The sequence below is a fragment of the Ursus arctos genome, unplaced genomic scaffold (genome assembly GCF_023065955.2).
Source record: "Ursus arctos isolate Adak ecotype North America unplaced genomic scaffold, UrsArc2.0 scaffold_1, whole genome shotgun sequence".
Classification (NCBI taxonomy): Eukaryota; Metazoa; Chordata; class Mammalia; order Carnivora; family Ursidae; genus Ursus; species Ursus arctos.
The window spans coordinates 60760361-60780646 of NW_026622763.1; the positions used below are offsets into that span (position 1 = coordinate 60760361).

Sequence of the window (20286 nt, forward strand, 5' to 3'; positions counted from 1 at the left end):
ACTCTTAATTTTGACTCAAATCATGATCTCAGGGGTCATGAGATCGAGCCCTGGGTGAGCGTGGAGCCTGTTCAAGATTCTCTCTCCTTCTCGGGACACCTAGGTGGCTCAGTTTGTTGGACGTCTGACTCTAGGTTTTGGCTTAGGTCATGATCTCATGGGTTGTGAGATCGAGTCCCTCATTGGGCTCCGTGCTCAGCGGGGAGTCTGCTTGAAGATTCTCTCCCTCTGCCCCTCACCCCTGGCTCACACACACACTCTCTCTATCCCTATATATAAAGTTTAAAAAAAAAAAAAAAATATCATTTGAAAATATCTTCTCCCATTCAGTAGGTTGCCTTTTCTTTTTTTGATTGTTTCCTTCAGTGTGCGCCTTTTCTTTTTTTGATTGTTTCCTTCAATGTGCAAAAATTTTTTATTTTGGTGTAGTCCTGATAGTTTATTTTTGCTTTTGTTTCCCTTACCTGAGGAGACAGGTCTGGAAAAATTGTTGCTAAGGCCAATGTCAGAAGTTACTACCTATGTTTTCTTATAGGACTTCTTTGGTTTCAGGTTTCACATTTAGGTCTTTGATCCCTTTTGAGTTTATTTTTGTGTATGGTGTAAGAAAGTGGTTGAATTTCATTCTTTTGCATGTAGCTTACCATTTTCCTAGCACCGTTTACTGAGGAGACTCTCTTTTCCTCATTGTATAATCTTGCTTCCTTTGTCAAAGGTTAATTGACTGTGTAAGCATGGGTTTATATCTGGGGTCTCTGTTGTGTCCCATTGACCTAAGTGTGTGTTTTTGTGCCATACAATTTTGTCGTATTTACTATAGCTTTGTCCTATATCTTGAAATCAGGGAGCATGATATCTAGATTTGTTCTTCTTTTTCAAGATCACTTTAGCTGTTTGGGGTCTTTCATGGTTATTTTTACCTTGTTTTATATGATATACTTACTGTAAATAACTTCACTTTTGGGTTCCTTTTGGAGAAAGATTTTTTGAATTTTATTTAGTTATTTTATTCTCTTCTTTTTAAAATAATTAACTTTTTTCTGCTCACTATTTTGATTAGTGTTTCAGCAAGAATGCTGGTGACATATCAGGTTAATAAAAATTTAGGGGTCTTATTAACAGAAGTAAGCAACACCTATGGTTTCCATTTCCAGTGTGCCAGACTAGCATCTCAGCCAGGGACACTTTCCAGATTTTTCCTCCACTAGACTATTAAATATTTCTGTGGCTACTTTTATCTCACTTGAATTTATAATTACATTTTTACATTTCAGCTTGTGTGGGATTTTAGCTCTGCCTTCATGTAAGTACAGTTGCAATTATGAGGATTTGGGATACCTTGTAGTCCCTGTCCTGAAAAGGGTCAAATGTAGCAAAAGAAACACACAGACTACTAGCTATAACACAGCTAAGTGAATAACAGATATCGACTGATGTTATGTGCTTAGAAATGCAAAGTTCTCTTAAGAAATTTAAAATATCAGGGTGCCTGGGTGGCTTATTTGGTTAAGCGTCTGCCTTCAGCTCAGGTCATGATCCCGGGGTCCTGGGATCAAGTCCTGCATCAGGCTCCCTGCTCAGTGGGGAGCCTGCTTCTGCCTCTGCCTCTCTCTGCCTCTCTATCTCTCATGAATAAATAAGTAAAATCTTTAAAAAAAAAATTTAAAGTATCATCTGGTGGGGTTGACAGAAGGAGATAAGACAATATGAAAAACATTGTAATGGCCAGTATGAATAAATTAGACCTATGTGTAGTATAGATCCAGAGATGATATTTGAATTGAGATTACATTTGAATGCTCAGTTTCTCAAAGCAAATAGAGAAAATCAAGAAGTGAGGCTAAGCCGAAGGAACTATGTGAGCAAAGTCTTGGCAAGATGAACCTAAGGGTAACTCCTGTTTATTTAGTACTTTCTACAAGTCAGATGTTTTTCTAAAGGCTTCACATACTTCTCCCTTTCTGTTTTTATCTTCACAACAGCCTACCAAGGGAGAAAACAGCGGCTCAGGATAATTATTTACCTATGATCAACAACTAGTAACTAGTCAAGGTAGATTTCGTATCCAAATATGTCTGACTCCAAAGCCTAGGATTATACCAGCACTAAACTGTACTATCTCCTAAAAGTACTAAAAATGACCACACTTGAATAATGGGGTTCTGTTCTTTTGTCTCTGAAATAATTCCGATTTCCCCCCCGCCCTGTGTTTGCTGCCTTATTTCCAGTTCATCACCTCCTTCATTTACTCTGTTATCGTCCTTTGGTAAAATTGACAGTCTCATGTCATTTTTCTTTGACTTTCCTGATTTCTTTAAGTATTTAAAAAATTTTTTTCGTTGAAGTATGATTGGAATACAGTATCAGTTTCAGGTGTACTATATAATAATTCCCTTTTATATGTACATTACAGAATGATCACCATGATGTTTGCTTACCATCTGTCACCATATAAAGTTATGTTATTATTGACTGCATTCCCTGTGCTATACTTTACACTCTTGTGACTTGTTTATTTGTAACTGGTTTATTTGTAACTGGAAGTTTGTACCTCTTAATCCCCTTAACTGTTTCACCCTTTGTCCCACCTCCCTCTCCTCAGGCAATCACCAGTTCTCTGTATATCTGAGTTTGTTGTTTTATTTTGTTTTGCTTCTTCATTCATTTTGTTTTTTATAGATATTGGTAAGACGGATGTCCAAGATTTTTCTGCCTGTGTTTTCTTTTAGGAGTCGTGGTTTCAGGTCTTGTATTTAGGTCCGTTATATGTTTTAAATTGATTTTTGTATATGGTATAAGAAGGTGGTCCAGTTTTATTCTTTTGCACATAGCTCTCATTTTCCCAGTACCCTTTATTGAAGAGACTGTCTTTTTCCCCATTGTATGTTCTTATCTCCTTTGTCACAGATTGACCGTATAAGTGTGGGTTTATTCTGGCTCTCTATTCTGTTCCATTGATCTGTGTGTGTTTTTGTGCCAATACCATAGTGTTTAGATTATTATAGCTTTATGGTGTATCTTGAAATCAGGGAGCACAATACCTCTGGCTTTGTTCTCTTTTTTCATGATTGCTTTGATTCTTCTTGGTCTTTTGTGGTTCCATACAAATCTTAAGATAATGTGTTCTAATTCTGTAAAAAATGCCATTGATGTTTTGATAGGGATTGCATTGAATATGTAGATTTTTAGAGATCGTATAGACATTTTAATAACATTAATCCTTCCAATCTATGAACACTGTATATCTTTCCATTTATTTGTGTCCTCTTCAGTTTCTTCAACATCTTATAGTTTTCAGAGTACAGGTCTTTTATCTTCTTGGTTACATTTATTCCTAGGTATTTTGTCCTTCTTGATACAATTATAAATGGGATTGTTTTCATAATTTCTCTGATAGTTTGATATTAGAGTATAGAAATAGCACATATTGAGGAACCTGGGCGGTTCAGTCAGTTAAGTGTCCAGCTCTTGGGGTGCTTGGGTGGCTCAGTCAGTTAAGCATCGGACTCTTGATTTCAGCTCAGATCATGATCTCAGGGTTGTGAGATTGAGCCCCACTTTGTGCTCCATGCTGGATGTGGAACCTGCTTAAGATTCTCCCTCTGCCCCTCCCTGCCCTCAAAAAAAAAAAAAAACAAAAGCAGATTTCTGTATATTAATTTTGTATCCTGTTATTTCACTGAGTTGATTCGTTCTATTAGTTTTGAGAGTCCTTTATTTCTGCTCTGATTTTTATTTTTTCCTTCTATTGGGAGTTTATTTCTTCTTTTTCTAGTTCCTTTAAGATGTAGGGTTAGATTGAGATTTTTCTTGTTTCCTGAGGTAGGCCTGTATCTCTATAAACTTGCCTCGGATTTTTTTTGAAGATTTTATTTATTTATTTATTTATTTATTTATTTATTTATTTATTTATTTAAGAGAGTGAGGGAGTAAGAGAGAACACGAGGGGGGTGGGGAAGAGGCAGAGGGAGAAGCACACTGATCTTTTCCTTCTATTAACTTGGGACTTTATTTCTTCTTTTTCTAGTTCAAGATGTAAGATTAGATTGAGATTTTTCATGTTTCCTGAGGTGGGCCTGTATCTCTATAAACTTGCCTCTGATTTTTTAAAAGATTGTATTTATGTATTTATTTGAGAGAGTGAGGGAGTGAGAGAGAGAACATGGGGGGGAGGGGGAGGCAGAGGGAGAAGCAGACTCCCCGCTGAGCAGGGAGCCAGATGCTGGGCGTAATCCAGGAACCCTGTGATAATCTGAGCTGAAGGCAGACACTTAACCCACTGAGCCACCCAGGCACCCCTAAACTTGCCTCTTAAAACTGCTTTAGGTGGGTTCCATAGATTTGGAACTTTGTGTTTGATTTTTGCCATAAGGTATTTTCATGTGGCCTAACTTGATCTTGGAGAGTGTCCCATGTGCCCCTGAAAGGAATGTGTATTCTGTTTTCGAAAGGAATGTTCTATATATATTAGGTCAAACTGGTCTAATGTGTTGTTGAAGGTTACTGTTTTCTTCTTGATTTTTTTGTCTGAATGATCTATCATCCATTGATGTATGTGAAGTGTTAATGTCCCGTTATTATTGTATTACTGTCACTTTCTCCCGTTATGTCAGTTAATACTTGCTCTACATATTAGGTGCTCCTATGTTGATATTTATAGATACTTATAATTATTTCCTCTTGTTGAATTGATCCCTTTATCATTATGTAATGTCCGTCTTTGTCTCTTATTACAGTCTTTGTTGTAAAGTCTGTTTTGTCTGTTATACGTATTGCTAGTCTAGTTTTCTTTATATTTCCATTTGCATGGAATATCTTCTATCATCCCTTCGCTTTCAGTCTGTGTATGCCCTTACATCTTAAGTGAGGTTTTTATAGGTAGCCTATAGAGGGGGTTTCGTTTTGTTTGCTTTTGTTATCCATTCAGCCACCCAGTGTCTTTTGTTTGGAACATTTGGTTCATTTACGTTTAAGGTACTTACTGATGATAGGTATGTATTGCCATTTTCTTCATTATTTTCTGGTGGTTTTGTGTTCTTCTCTGTTCCTTTCTTCTCTTGTGATTTGATGACTTTCTTTAGTGTTATATCTGATTTCTTTGTTTTTTGTGCATCTGTCATAGATTTTTGGTTACAATTAGGTTCACCTATAACAATCTATGTATGTAGTATTTTCAGTTGAGTGTCACTTAGGTTTGAATGCATTTTAAAAGCATGACATTTTATTCTCCCTGCTGACTTTTTTGACATCTTATTTTACATCTTTTTATTTTGCATATCCCATAGCTAATTATGGTAGATACAGATTTTACTGCTTTTCTCTTTAAACTTCATACTACCCTTATAAGTGATTGATCCACTACCTTTCCTACATGTTTACCAATGTTTGCCATTACCAGTGATTTTTTTGTTGTTTCATAACTTCTAACTTTAATGGCCATTTCTCTTCTGCTTACATTTCTTTTAAGGCTGCTTTAGTGGTGATGAACTCCTTTAACTTTTGTTTGCCTGGGCAGCTCGCTGTCCTTCAATTCTGAACGATAACTTTGTTGGGTGGGGTATTCTTGGTTGTAGAATTTTTCCTTTTGGCACTTTGATTATATCATGCTACTCCTTTCTGGCCTATGTTTTTGCTGAAAAATCAGCTTATAATCATGTGGGGGTACTCTTGTATGTAACTAGTTGGCATGGCTCTTGCTGCTTTTAAGATTTTCTCTTTCTCTTTAGTTTTGACATCTTAAAAATGTGTCTGGATGTGAATTTACTTGAATTCTTGTTTGGTCTTCTCCGGGCTTCCTAAATCTGTGTATCTGCTTCCTTCCCCTGGTTAGGGAAGTTTTTCAGCTCTGATTTCCTCAAATAAGTTTTCTGCCTTTTATTCTCTTTTTTCTCCTTCTGAAACTTCTATAATGTCAATATTAGTATGCTTGATGCTGTCCTAGAGGTCCCTTAACCTAACCTATACTCATTTTTTATTCTCTTCTTTTTGCTGTTCAGCCTGGGGGATTTCCTCAACTCTATCTTCCAGATCCCTGGTCCATTATGCTGCTTCTAATCTGCTGTTGATTCTCTCTAGTGTGTTTTTAGTGTCAGTTATTGTATTCTTTGGCCCTGACTCATTTTTTAGATATTTTTTTCTTTATTTATTCTCTAAGGTCTCACTGTGTTCATCCACGTAGTAGATGATTATGCCATTGCCAAGATAGGGAAGGTGAGAAAAGGAGCAAGGTCACGGGAAAATACCTCAACTTCAGTTTTAATATATTTGAAATGTTCGTATGACATCCACGTGAATATTTTCATTGGGCAGTTGGTAATACAGGTTTTGAATTCATAAGGAAGGTCGAGTTTGAAGAAACAGATTTAATAGTTGGGCCACGGAAGTAGTTCAGGTAAGCATAAAGAACACAAGTACTGAAAAGAAGTGGTTACTCTGCCTCTGAGGATGAAGGAACGTTGCAAAGATAGGTCTTCCAAGAAACAGAAGCATATAAGAAAGGTACTCCTGGCAGAGCAAACCTGTTTACATATAGTATACAGAACACTAGACCCTCACCAAAACCAATGTGTTCAATAAGTTTATCTTCATTTCTTTATTAAGTATAAAAACTTTGAAATGTTTCTGTGGATAGAAAGGCAGAATGTGGATTTTAACTTTTCTTTTATTCAATTTCAAAGGAAAGAAGATTCTATATGATATACTTGCCTTTGCCAAAGAAAGTGTTAATTCTCACGTTACCACACTTGGACCTCAAAATTTTCCTGCCAATGACAAGGAACCGTGGCTTGTTGATTTTTTTGCCCCAGTAAGTTATTTTTATCTGTCAGTGTTGTCAGATTTTCTCTTATCATAGCAAAAAGACATTTTCTAGATAGTCTTGAACCATGAGTACCAAAATTGTGTTACTCAGTTTTGGCCCCTATCACGTATTGCTTCTAAGAGAGCGGGGATATACTTGCCCCTCCAAGGATTAAGTACACACACACACACACACACACACACGCATAAGATTTGCCACTAAGTATGGTTTATGTTACTTAGTATATATTGCTTGTTGTAGAAATGTGGTTTTTTGTTTCATTTAGCTCAGTGCTTATGAATATTTTTTCTTTCATAGTGGTGTCCACCATGTCGAGCTTTATTGCCAGAGTTACGAAAAGCATCAAAGCATCTTTACGGTCAGCTTAAGTTTGGTACTCTGGATTGTACAGTTCACGAGGGACTCTGTAACATGGTATGTACAAAATAACTTGTTCTAATTAACACTTTTGTAAAATAGTTTTTAAGTTACACTGACAAAGGTCTCTATTTCAAAATGTATGTCTACATTTAGAGTAGTAATTATTTAATCAATTTCAACAAAATGTTATAAAATTATGACTGGATTAGAACATGAATAGACAACATAAATAGTTGAATGTAGACATGGTCTTACTTATCAAACTTGGGAAAATGTTTAGTTTACTTGATAAAGTACATGATTTTTCCATTATTTAAAATCTTTATAATTTTTGACTCAATATTACCTTTTGGCAGAATGTAGTTTGATTCTCAGGTTTTCCTCATAATTGTCTTCTAAGTATAGTTAGTAGATGGAAATTTTTTAAATGAACAAGCTTTTTGAACCTTTGTTTACATAAAAATATTTTCTTAGGTTAATTAATATTCATTCTTCAATTCCAGGAATAACTAGAAATTGTATGTCTTGTCATGAAAATATGTAATGCCACTTAAAAGATATTCTGGGAACAAGTCTCTAAAACCTAAATCAAATCACACCTTGAGATCTGTCCGTGTGTAGGGAATCAGTATAGAGGAACATGTTAAGTGACACCATGGACATGAAATCTGCAAGTCCCAGCATGTAGAGGATCGATCTTATAAGAAAAACACCTAATTTATTGGTCAGATACACTGAAAGGTGGGAAAAGAGATGAAAGAGACTCAAGAGACATATCAATCAATGCAATGTTTAAGTCTCATTTGGATGCCAAACCAACTCCAAAAGAATGAGCAAGCGCTAATTGGGGAAATTGGATCACTGACAGGGTATCCGATAATTATCAGGAATTGTTCATTTTTAGGTATAAAAAAGGACAGTGTCGTTACACTTGGGGGAAAGTCCTTATATTTTAAGTATACAGAAATATGGATGAAATGATAAAATCATCTGGAATTTGCTTTAAAATAATCTTGTTATAGGAGTAGAGTTGGGAGGGAGTATAAGTGTGCCCATGAGTGGATGATTATTGTGGCTACAAGAGTACATGCAAGTTTGTTGCCGCCTGCTTTTGTTTATATTTTAAGTATTTTATGAAGGCAAACTTTTTTAAAAAGAAAAAGAAAAATGGGGGAAAAGGAAGGAAAAGACAATGATAGGTTTTAAAAACAAGTTAATGTAGAGTGAAATCCTTATGGCATCTGTATGAGGAAGACTTTCTCAGCCCACATACACAAGGTAAAAATTAATGTGAATGATTTTGACTACATTAAATGTTAAAACTATTGCTGAAGAAAAAGACGCTATGAAGTTAAGACAACAGACTAAATATTTACAGCATATGTAACTGACAGAAAACCTTACTGCCAGAATATTTGACTACAAGTCAGTTTTTTTAAATAGATAAAATAATTTGAGACTTTTTTTTTAGAAAAAGAAATCCAGCAAACATAAAAAATCTTACACTTCACTAGCCATCAAAAAAGTACAAATTACAACAGTCCATTAAATTAACCCATCAAACTAACAAAAATTTATAAATCTGACAATAGCAAGTATATGGATAAATTATGCAGTCACATAGTGGAATACCATAGAGCATTTAAAACTAGATCTATCTTTACCAGCAGGGGTAAGTCTTAAAAATACATTATAAGATGACAAAAGCAAGTTGCAGAATAGTTTACAGAGTATGATAGAATTACAAGAAATTTTCTAATGCTCCAACATTTCACTGTACTGGCCAGGGATACATATGCATGTCACAAAAGTATAAAAACATTAGTGGATTGGATATATACTTATTTAAGGCTATCGATTGCTCCTACTTTCAGGGAGGAAAGGAAATGGGATCAAGAAAAAGAACTTAAGCAATCTGCCAGTGTGGCAAAGAAGTTAAACTTCCTTAAATATTGAGAAGGGATATGTGGGTATTTGTTAGATGGTTTCTCTCTTCATTCTGTTTGAAATTTCATTTAACTGTGTTTAAAAACTAAAATAAGATCTTTGGTTTTGAATGTCTTGTATGTGACATTGAAAAGATGCTAAGCAAGATACAAACAATGTTACAAATAGTAATTATCTTAATTTGAATTTTTAGTTTTTCTACTTTTTATGTAAACTATTAACTATCCTTTAGATAATTGAGTAAAATTAAGGATTTAAAACTGTGGTGTCACCTGAAATAGAGGCCAGGAGTCATTACTAATTGGTGGACCTTGACCAAGTCACATAGCCTGTCAATACCTCCATTTTCTCATCTATAAAGTTGATGTGATAATTTTAGCTTCTGAATAGAGTTGTGCAGAATAGATTAGAAACTATATGTTTAAGGGGCGCCTGGGTAGCTCAGTCGATTAAGCGTCAGATTCTTGGTTTCGGCACAGGTGGTGATCTTTCGGTCATGGGATTGAGCCCTGTGTCAGGTTCTGCGCTGGGCATGGAATCTGCTTCAGAGTCTCTCTCTGTCTCTCAAATAAATAAAATCTTTTAAGAAAAGAAACTACATGTTTAAGTGCTAAAAAGGTGCCCAACACATGCTAAACACTAAGTAGGTTAACAAAACAGTCATACCTAATGAGTTATTTGCATTTACCCTCATTTTACAGAAGTTTGATAAATATTTCCAGCATTTTTGCTAAAATTATTTTTGAATCCTAGTCAAAGATTCCAGTTTGCTGCAGAGTGCTTGTTAACTTTATGGTTGCAAAGATCAGCTACAGTAAATTCACATAGATATCCTTATAACTTTTAGAAAAATAAAAATTAAAACTTCAAAGAAGTGCTTCCTGGGCCAAGGTTTATGTTAATTCTGAGGAGGAAATTACAGTATTTGTACCATAAAAGCTATCTTGAATGAAGAATAAAAGGTGACCATATTCTTGACATGAGTCATAATTCCTTAAGTTAAAATATGGTTATGTACGCATTATTAATTTCTTTATCCTTGCTTTGTTTCCTTTATTTTCTTCTGCTAGACAAATTGGAGCATTACTGTGGTTTCAGAAAGACTCAAGCCAGAGATTAGCCTGCTCTTTACAGCCTTATCCATTTTGGTTCAGGAGAGTCAAAAGGGCCCATGCTCATAATTAGCCATATTACGGCTATGCGCACTTCAGTGTTTCATTGCCCATGGATTTTATGGCTAATGGACTAGCTATAAAAAAGGGTCATTTATCAATGCAACTGTGAATCCATTTTCTTTGCCAAATTTGGCCAGGCTAAAATTTTTCAGTTACCAGCAGTTTAGCGATGGTTTTTTTAAATGTTATTATTGTTACTTAAAAGCAAGCTGGTTATAAATTTGAAACCAATAGATAAAATGCATAAAATCTTTCATTTGTATTCTCATTCCTAACAGTATAACATTCAGGCTTATCCAACAACAGTGGTTTTCAACCAGTCCAATGTTCATGAATATGAAGGACATCACTCAGCTGAACAGATCTTGGAATTCATAGAGGTATTTAATTTATAGTATTGTAAATTACAGAGGTAAATTATTTTTAAATAGTTTTGGGTTTGTTTTTTTTTCTTTTTTTCCCCAGTGAAGCTAACATCTTTGTTAGTATTACCGCATCATGGTAGACTGAAGCTTTATTAAAACAGCATTTGGAGCAAGTGAGCTGATAGGGAGGTTGAGCAGTATCTCCAGTCAGACTGTCAGGAAAATAGGATAATAGACTTTCCATTAATAATTAAAGGATCATTTCCAACCCAATCATTGGTTCTGGAACAGAACTATATGGCCTGTGTAGACATCTGGGCACCTCTTAGAACTTTTTGCCCCATCTGCTGTCACCTTAAATAAAGTTGCTTCTATTCCCTACCTAAGATGATTTTAATGATACATAGAAATAAGAAAAAAATATACCTTGATTTGAGAAAGTTGATGGGCAAAGTCCAAACTTAACTAGGAATAATTTCTTCCTTTTTAAAATAATTCACTATAGATTGTCTTTTAAATATCCATAAGTATCTTTTGATTATTCGGAAACAGAAACTTCTCTAAGTGACAACAATTTGCCAAGAATATATGAACACCTTTGTATATCTGTTATAATGAAAGTTATATTCTCTTTAGGATCTTATGAATCCTTCAGTGATCTCCCTGACACCCACAACTTTTAATGAACTAGTTAAACAGAGAAAACATGACGAAGTGTGGATGGTTGATTTCTATTCTCCGTGGTGTCATCCATGTCAAGTCCTCATGCCAGAATGGAAAAGAATGGCCCGGGTATAGTTTATTTTAAATCTTAACATGCAGCATCAATGTGTATTTAACAGAACTATTTTGAAACTGAGATGAACCCACCTCTAGGTTATTGCTTATAACAGTTCAAATTATACCAGTTAGATTTCAACCCTATTTCTTTCTAATTGGGTGAATGGTATAGAATAATCTACCCTTTTTTTTTTTTTTTTTTTTTTTTGCTATGTCACTTGCTTGTTACATATCTGACCAAATTTCTGCCGTAGTCAACCCAAAAATTCCTTTATTTTCTGTACAAATAGACATAGTGTTATAAATCATGAAAGATTGGAAAAGTTACTTAAATATGAGAATGATGGAAAATGAAATCACTATTTTATATTTCTAAGAAAAAGTGAACAAAGAATTAAAAGTGATTTCTAGTATCGTAACATGTAAGATAATGCAATTTTGTGTCCTTTTCAGTAAAATTTTAAAATTTGGGCATGAGTCTGTGTGCTGCAATGCAGATCTCTATTTGAAGAATAACTTTGAAATACCATTGCAGAGACCTTCATTAGTTCCTTGTTTCTAACACTAAATTTTAGAAATACCTAGTTTTCCCCCCACATAGAACATGAATGAAATCTGTTGTTTAATCTGCAATAATTGTCTTAAGGTCTTAACTACAACATTACATTTTCAGTTCATTACTGTAAGTGTTCTACTATGTTTTAAACCCTTACCCATTTTTTTATTTGGTGAAAATCACTGATAAATAATATAATAACCATGTCACAGTGGTAATTTTTCTATTGTAAACATAAATAGTTAATGGAGGTAACTTTATTCTAATCACTTTGATCTGTTTATCTCCTTTTTCTCTTTTATAGACATTAACTGGACTGATCAATGTGGGCAGTGTAGACTGCCAACAGTATCATTCGTTTTGTGCCCAAGAAAATGTTCGGAGATACCCTGAGATAAGATTTTTCCCTCCAAAATCAAATAACGCTTATCAGTAAGTGTTGCCTAAAATTTAAAGACTTTTGTTATAACCATTTATTTAAACAGTTAAAATTTAAAACTTATCTTAGGGGTGCTTGGCTGGGTCAGTCAGAAGACCATGTGACTCTTGATCTTAGGGTCATGAGTTTGAGCCCCACGTTGGGTGTAGAGATTACTTAAATAAATAAGCTTCTTTTAAAAAAAAAAAAAGTTAACTGAATAAAAGCCCAACAAATATTTTTGGGGAGCCCACCATGTTTTAAGATCGTGTGCTAATGAGAACCTCTGAAGATGAAAAAAGAATTGAATGATCCCAATGTTCATGAAGCTGGCACACTAGTAGAGAAGAAGATAAACAGAGGCAGTACTAACATTTAGTAAGTCAGTATTTGGTTTCACGTACTATACTAGATCCTTTGCTCACATTATTCCCATTAGTCCTCACATATACCCTGAGAAATAAGAATTATTGCCCTTTGTCCTATTACAAGTAAGAAAACTGATTAATAGACCTTAAATAACTTTGTCAAGTTACACAGCTGCTAAAGGTTTGTGATTGAGGATTCAGCCCCATCTGTGTCAGTGCCCATCCTGTTTCTGTAACACCACACGGCATTTGAGGTAGAAAACTCAAGTGCAAGGCAGAATATAAGAGATATCCACGGATTGCAAAGGAGGAAAGGATCACAGCTGTGAGAGGAAATCATGAAAGGCTGTGTTTATGAGGTGGCTTTTGACATGGGTCTTAAAAAGTACATAGGAATTTGACAGACATAATGACCAGAGTAAAGGTTCTGAAACTGAAGTCTTGGACATTCGGAGTATTATTACCATTCCCATGTGTCTATAGGAGATGTCCAGCGGGCAGCTAGACATTCAGGGCTGTCCGGAGCACGAAAAAAAAAAAAACATCGAGACTAGAGAAACATGTATTTGGGAAGCCCTGTAAGTAGCATTTATAGCTAGGTGTATCTGAGAAGGGAAATGGTAAAAGTTAAACTTCTAAATTGCTGCAGAGAGATGGTTTTCTGAACATATCCAAATAGTATTTACAACTTACATATTTTTTCTTCTTTCAGTAGTTACAATGGTTGGAATAGAGATGCTTATTCCCTGAGAATTTGGGGCCTAGGGTGAGTAATCAAAATATGCATCATTGTATAAAATACATTCAGTGCTATTTACCTTCCTCTTATGTCTGTAGTTATATTTATTGTGAGTTAAGGCTGTAGCACTTTAAATTACTTAATAAAGAATTACAATTTACCAAGATAACTTTGAAGTCATTTTTAACTTAGAAACTTTTGCAATATTATATTTTAGATGCTTGCTTTGGTTTCATATAATTTAAAACAATTTTGATCCCTTGCCACAGATTTTTACCTCAAGCATCCATAGATCTAACACCTCAGACCTTCAATGAAAAAGTTATACAAGGGAAAAATCATTGGGTGGTTGATTTCTATGCTCCTTGGTGTGGACCTTGCCAAAATTTTGCTCCAGAGTTTGAGCTCTTGGCTAGGGTAAGTCTTGTCTGTCTACTTAAATAAGTTGTAGTCACATGCATGTTTTAATAATTAGATAAAATAACAGTTATTTAAAAATTAGATAAGATGATCAGCTATAATTATATTTTAAATATAATTCTCTTAGAAGTTTCCTGTGAATTTTTTAGAACTCCATTTCATTTCTCGGACTATAATCTTTGCAGATTTCTTCCTTCTTTAATGCTTTTAGCTAACATCTCTGTCTTGCTTGATGACATCTACCTAACCATAACAGCCAGACACCTCACCTCTTTTGCTTGTTCCCTAGTTCTTTCCTTTCCACCATTACTCTGCTGCTTGCCAGGCCATCATAGATCCTGTCAGTTCTGTCTCTTAAATGCTTTCAAATCTGTCATCTCCATCTCCTCTGCTAGCCTCTCCGTTCAAGCCCTCACCATCTCATGTGTGCCTTTGAGCTACTTTCATGTTTCCAGTCGGCTGCCTTCAGTTCTGCCCTGATCATCTTTCTGCAATACTCCCTTCTCAGGCTTCCTGTGAACAAGTTTCTGGACTTGCATCCTTGATTGTGGGTCTCTGATGGGACCCTTCCTACCTCTTTAGCTTTATCTCTGTCCCTACCCCACACTTTACGGTTCAGGCACAACAAAGTTTTGTGAACGAGGTTTGTTGAACAAGCACATGCTGTTCCATCTCTCTAAGATGCCTTTCCCTGGCGCCTGGGTGGCTCAGTCAGTTAAGCATCTGCCTTCGGCTCAGGTAGTGATCCCAGAGTCCCAGGATCAAGTCCCACATTGGGCACCCTGCTCAGTGAGAAGTCTGCTTCTTCCTCTGCCCTTCACACTGCTTGTGCTCTCTTGCTCTCTCTCGCTCTCAAATAAATAAAAATCTTTAAAAAATAAAATACCTTTTCCTTACCTTGGTCATCTGAATCTTTTTCTCCTTGTCCTACAAACCCAGCTTCAGTTGGTACTTCTGTGTGTACTGTCCTCTGTCCTCAGTCAGTTCACTTTGGTACCTTGTACTCCATTGGTGAATTTACACAGTGGATGTTAAATATTTAGTTGACTGTCTTCTCCATAAGACTGAGCTTCTTGAGGGCAAGTTTTACAGGTCTTGTCTAACTCAGTAAATGCTTGTAAAACTTAACTGAATGCATAAACTGAATACAATCTGAGTTTTTTTTTGTTTCTGTCACCATCATCCTGCTCATTAGCTAATCCAGATTGTTAGCTTCCTTGCTTCAAGGACCTTTGCCAGGGGCTATAAAACACTCACTAGAATGAGAAAGCTCCAGTTTCACCAGCCTAAAACAATTTTCAATCCCAAGCCATGGAGATTTCTCTAGCAAAGGGATTTCAGAGCTCCCAGGAGTCATAACATTATTTTAGTTATTGCATTTCCTTCAAATAAGAGGTTATTCATTTTCCACTTACTATATCCTCTTCTCTTATGCTTTCTTCCTTTTCTGTAGTAATTCTAAGAAAATGTTTTTACTCCCTTTGTATACTGAAAACTTAGCATATTTTGTAACACAACCATATCTTGAATATAGCAGAAAGTTATTCAGTGTGAGAAAGATTATACCCTGAAGAGCAAGTCAGAGGAACTGGAGGCTGCAGTGTAGTTGTCAGCCTTCCACAAAATGCAGAGTGCTACCTCAGCATGAGAGACCAGAGAAAGGAAGAAGGCAGGTGAGGGCAGAATCTGAGGTGTTTGTGGTGTGACTGACAAGGTGCGGGTACCAGGAAGGAGCTTTTCTTGATAAGATGAAGAGTGTATTTGCTCTTGGAGAGGTGGTTCTGGGTAAATGGCATTTAAAGAGCCAGTAAAAAGTTGGAAGCAATCTTATTAGGATGGAAAGGAGGAAAGCTTAAGTTTTTAAAACAAGTCTTAAAAATTATAGAGTTGAAAATTTTAGTATCCTTGCCAAATAATTTATGCCACAGAGAATAGCAAACCATATTTCTCTCTTTTCAGATGATTAAAGGAAAAGTGAAAGCTGGAAAAGTAGACTGTCAGGCTTATGCGCAAACCTGCCAGAAAGCTGGTATCAGAGCCTATCCAACTGTTAAATTTTTTCCCTACGAAAGAGCAAAGGTACGTACAAGGCCTTCCTATATGTGCCTTTCCTTTAGCAGACCAGGTGGAAAAGATTTGTTATTAGTCTGAATTTTTTTTATTAGCTTTTTCTTCCTTTTTCATTTTTTATTTTATTTGTATATGTAAAAAGAAGCTTCAGTAATATGCATCAAGTGATTTTAAAAGGATTTTCTGTCTCAAAGTTGATATGATTCACTGCCCTAAAATTTTTAGTAGTTTTCTGTGAGTAGAGAATTTAAGGTAATTATTTTCTGTGAAGTTCTATATTTCCTACTTTTAGAAAAATAACTTATATTACCATTACAATTATTTTTCCAGGAAAGGAAAAAAATTAAAATACTATTATAATATTTTTGAAATAGACTAGTACCAGAACATTTATCTTGAGAAGTATTTATTAGTGATTTAGACTATAAAATAAAAGTTAGGGTTCCTTGGTTTGGTTATTACTCCCTTCTCTGGGCCACTATGTTTGTTTGTTTTCCCCAAAAAGAAAACTAGACATCTGATGGGTCTTAAAATTCAGGTGATAACCCCTATGGTCATTTATATAAATGCATATATCTTTCAACTAATATAATTGCTAACTGAAAGTACTCATGACTTTTGCTATCCTGAGTAAAAAGCATGACATTTTTGACAATAGAACTGTAATTAAATAAGGATTTGCCATATATTCATGTTGCCTGGTAAAACATTTGAAATAAGTAATTTCAAATATTTTTATACTTTTTGAGAAAGAACATCAGCTTAAGATCTCTTATTAGAAATTATATTTTGGAATTAAATAATGAAATTGGAAGATGAATTTAGAAGTCTAGTATTGTCATCTAGATTTTTCAGTGAAGGGTGTTGATTTGTCAAAGAGGTTAAGTCTGTCTTAAGAACAGCCTGGAGTAAGCAGAACTAAATGAGAGTAAAGGAGCTTATACCAGTACCTGAATTTTCATTCCTTTAGAATCACTGACTCAACTTCGATTCTCAGAACAGCTGAGAAATGGGTGACGTGGATAGGGGTCTTCACTGACGTAGAATGATGTTAGGGAAGTATCAATATAATGAGCAGTCACAGAATTAATCTGGCCATAGAAGGAGCTGTTTGAAAAGATGATGTTACCATGTGTCTAGAGAAGCCCAGAAGACCAGGCCAGATTTGAAAACCAAAGCAGAATAATGATTGTGGTAAACAGCAGTACAACTCAGGTGGGCAGTAACACACAAAAGCAAGATCCTAACATAATGTGGAGTTCCTTCCAGGAAGAAGGAAATAAATGACTCCAGATCCAAGATAAGCAAGCCTGATCTATTGGCCTACCCCCTTCCCTGCTTTTCAGCCACCTTCCTGCTGTGAGCAGATGAGAACCAGGAAACATACATTACTTTCCAGTGTTGTTGTTGGTCAAGGTTTTAACTGTGTCTGTGATTTGTATTAGATTAAAATGATTTGAGTCCAATGGGGGATGTCTTTTCTTTACAACTGAGTTGTTTTAAGGCAATTGGAGTTAGCAATACGTTTTTCCAAGGAATTATTTTACATGTTCCCATAACAATAGTGTATTTAAATTATGAGTTAACTGCTTTTGCAGCATTATTTCCTTGAAGGAATTTGAGTTTCAAACATTTAGAACTTTTAAGGAATAGGTCATCAAATTTCTTAAGTGGAAATGGCATTTTTAAATTAGATACCTAAAAGATTATAAGAGCAGTGTTTTTAATTTTAGAGAAATATTTGGGGAGAGCAAATAGATGCCAGAGATGCAAAAGAGATTGCTACCTTAATATATGAAAAATTGGAAAATCTCCAAAATCATGGAAAGAGAGAGAAGGTAAGGACTAAATCTAGAGCTGACTTTGGCAAACATTATCTATTCTTACTGTACATATCTATCAATAAACAGGTATAATGAAGACTTCAAAAAATAGTAAAGTTGAAGTTTCTTAATTTGGAAAAATATGAGAATCAGTCTGTATACACTGATAAGCTTAGAAATTTGGACAAGTAAAACCATTTAAAATAGTGAACTATGGCCATAAATTATTTAAATTATGTTCAAATATAAATAAAGCATTGACTTGGGAATAAATATACTGGAGCCTCATAAAACTTTTTGTATAGTAGCAAATTTTCTTCTGGTAGAGTCAGGATGTATTGGAACCATATTCATCTTGGCCCCTCCTTGAATTTTTATCTATCAAGAGGCAGTGCAACCCCTTTGCTATTCTGTGAAAGAACTGTTCTTTTTTCCCTTTTTTAAATCATTGTCATTCTAGGACATACTTAAAAACAGACCAAAGAGTCCATGAATGCTGGACTGCTGAGTGGAATTTAATAAAATCACGTATGAGGGTTTTTTTGGATTCTTTCCCTGTAAGGTGAAAGAAGGACAAAAAAGAACAGCACAGATTCTGGAGAGGGCTAGAGATGTCTGGCTTTATAGAACCATATTAGAACTGCAGACTCCAGCATAGAAGCCTTACATCCTGTTTTGAGAGTTATAAATCTTTAGTTTCTTGGGTTTACAAAAATATTTTTCCGATATTTTACTATGTTAGCTTCCTCGAGAGGTTTTAAAGTGTGACTCTTGATCTCAAGTTAAAGGTTTGAAGTAGAAAATGTTATTAGTCATAAACCAGAATATCATAATTGAAATTAAGGTAAAAAACATACCAATATGACTATTTAAGTAAAATTAGTAGTATCTGCATGGACAGGTAAGAACTAAGAGATACCCTTTTCCATTGTTACAGTTAGGCAAGGTATATTTCATACAGTGATCCATTAATTATATTTGAAAGGTAAAATACTATAATCAACATTTTAATATAGATTCATACTTTTTCTTTCAATCACTTTTACATTATTGTAGGATGAACTTTAATGATGTTGAAGATGAAGAAAAGAGAAAAGGAATTCTAACCAATGACATCAGAAGGCGTCTATTTAGGATGTTACTCCATTCTTGGTGGGAATAAATGAACATTATCTTGGACTTGTAATTGCACTGTCTGAATTCTATACAACACTGGTATAAATGAAGGGTCTGCAAGCTTTTTCTGTAAAAGGCCAGATTGTAAAGATTTTAGGCTTTGTAGACCATATACAGTTGTCATATACCTGTTTTTGTTTACAACCCTTTAAAAAATGCAAAAACCATTCTTAGCTCAGGGCCATACACAAACAGGCCACAAGCCACATTCAGTTCCTGGGCCATAGATTATGGACCCTTGGAAATGATGTTAAGGCTGGCTGGTTCAACATGAGCCTGCTCTAGTATGTACATACATGTCTAAGTTGTACACAACTGTATTGTATCTTAAAGTTTTGTGGCTGGCCTGAAAAGAAATAACTTGGTTTTAGTCACCTGTTCTAAAAATTGGATGAAATGGATTCTGTTTCATTTAAAAAACACACGTTGTGGCAAACATACCCTATTTTCATGCTGTATTATACTGAAGCAATTCTTCATTTTCTTTTCTAAAGGTTGAAGAACTGATTTAAATTTTTCACAATTGAGAAAAATTTTTGTAACAATGAATAAACCCAATAGATTTCTACAGCATCTAGAAATACCTGAGGAAAACCGTATTTGTAGCTATTAACTGGCACTGTAGAGTATCCCAAATATATCAAGTCTTTAGAGTTCTCCATTTTAAACGTGTTATTTTCTGAATTGCTTTCTTAGAAGTTTTACCCTGTGATAGTAATTGACTTTTGAAGTATTGTTTTAATATTTATGGTTTTGCCTTCTGGACTTTGTTTTGATACAGATCCTTTATTTACATTTGCCTTCCCCCCAGCCAATAGTTGTGGTTTTTCACTAGTCTGATTTTTTTCATTATTCGAATAGGAAAAGTAATTTTGCAGTTTTGTTTCACTATAGCTCATAATGACACTGTGGTTATTCCATTTATTAGTTTGCTGTTGGATGCTGCTGTTTTCAGATAAATACTGGCATAACTGAACTTATTTTTGTAAGAAAAGTATATAAAATCTAAGGATGGGACCTTTTCATTTCTCAGTTCAGACTAAAAGAATCAAATTTTCCTTGCATCTTAACATGTCAATAATGTGCAGTTGTTCAGTTACAATTCAGAGTGTATGGAATGGTAAAAATTCCAGTTGATCAAGAGGTCAGCAAATTAAAAAAAAAAAAAAAGGTTTTCCCAAAAACTTACTAGGATTCTGCTTTATAATATTAGAAGAGTTTTATTTTTTTTAATGTCACTTTATCTCCTTCCCAATATTTCCTCATAAA

At 34.9% G+C, this 20286-nt stretch overlaps 1 protein-coding gene across 6 annotated transcripts in view; it reads left to right on the forward strand.

The window, feature by feature from the left end:
• The window catches only part of DNAJC10 (DnaJ heat shock protein family (Hsp40) member C10), a 59463-nt gene extending 40443 nt beyond the window's left edge, over positions 1 to 19020 (forward strand). For 3 of the 6 annotated variants that reach the window (XM_044381352.3, XM_057303257.1, XM_057303255.1), the window contains 10 exons: positions 6678 to 6805; positions 7118 to 7234; positions 10581 to 10682; positions 11304 to 11459; positions 12308 to 12435; positions 13502 to 13555; positions 13798 to 13945; positions 15908 to 16027; positions 17752 to 17856; positions 18898 to 19020. In XM_044381352.3, coding sequence (XP_044237287.2) covers positions 6678 to 6805; positions 7118 to 7234; positions 10581 to 10682; positions 11304 to 11459; positions 12308 to 12435; positions 13502 to 13555; positions 13798 to 13945; positions 15908 to 16027; positions 17752 to 17856; positions 18898 to 18909 — 1070 coding nt within the window. In that variant the 3' untranslated portion in view covers positions 18910 to 19020. The remainder of the gene's footprint in view (positions 1 to 6677; positions 6806 to 7117; positions 7235 to 10580; positions 10683 to 11303; positions 11460 to 12307; positions 12436 to 13501; positions 13556 to 13797; positions 13946 to 15907; positions 16028 to 17751; positions 17857 to 18897) is intronic. The other 3 variants (XM_048214558.2, XM_057303264.1, XM_057303271.1) reach the window with 1 other exon arrangement.
• Positions 19021 to 20286: the final 1266 nt, after the last annotated feature.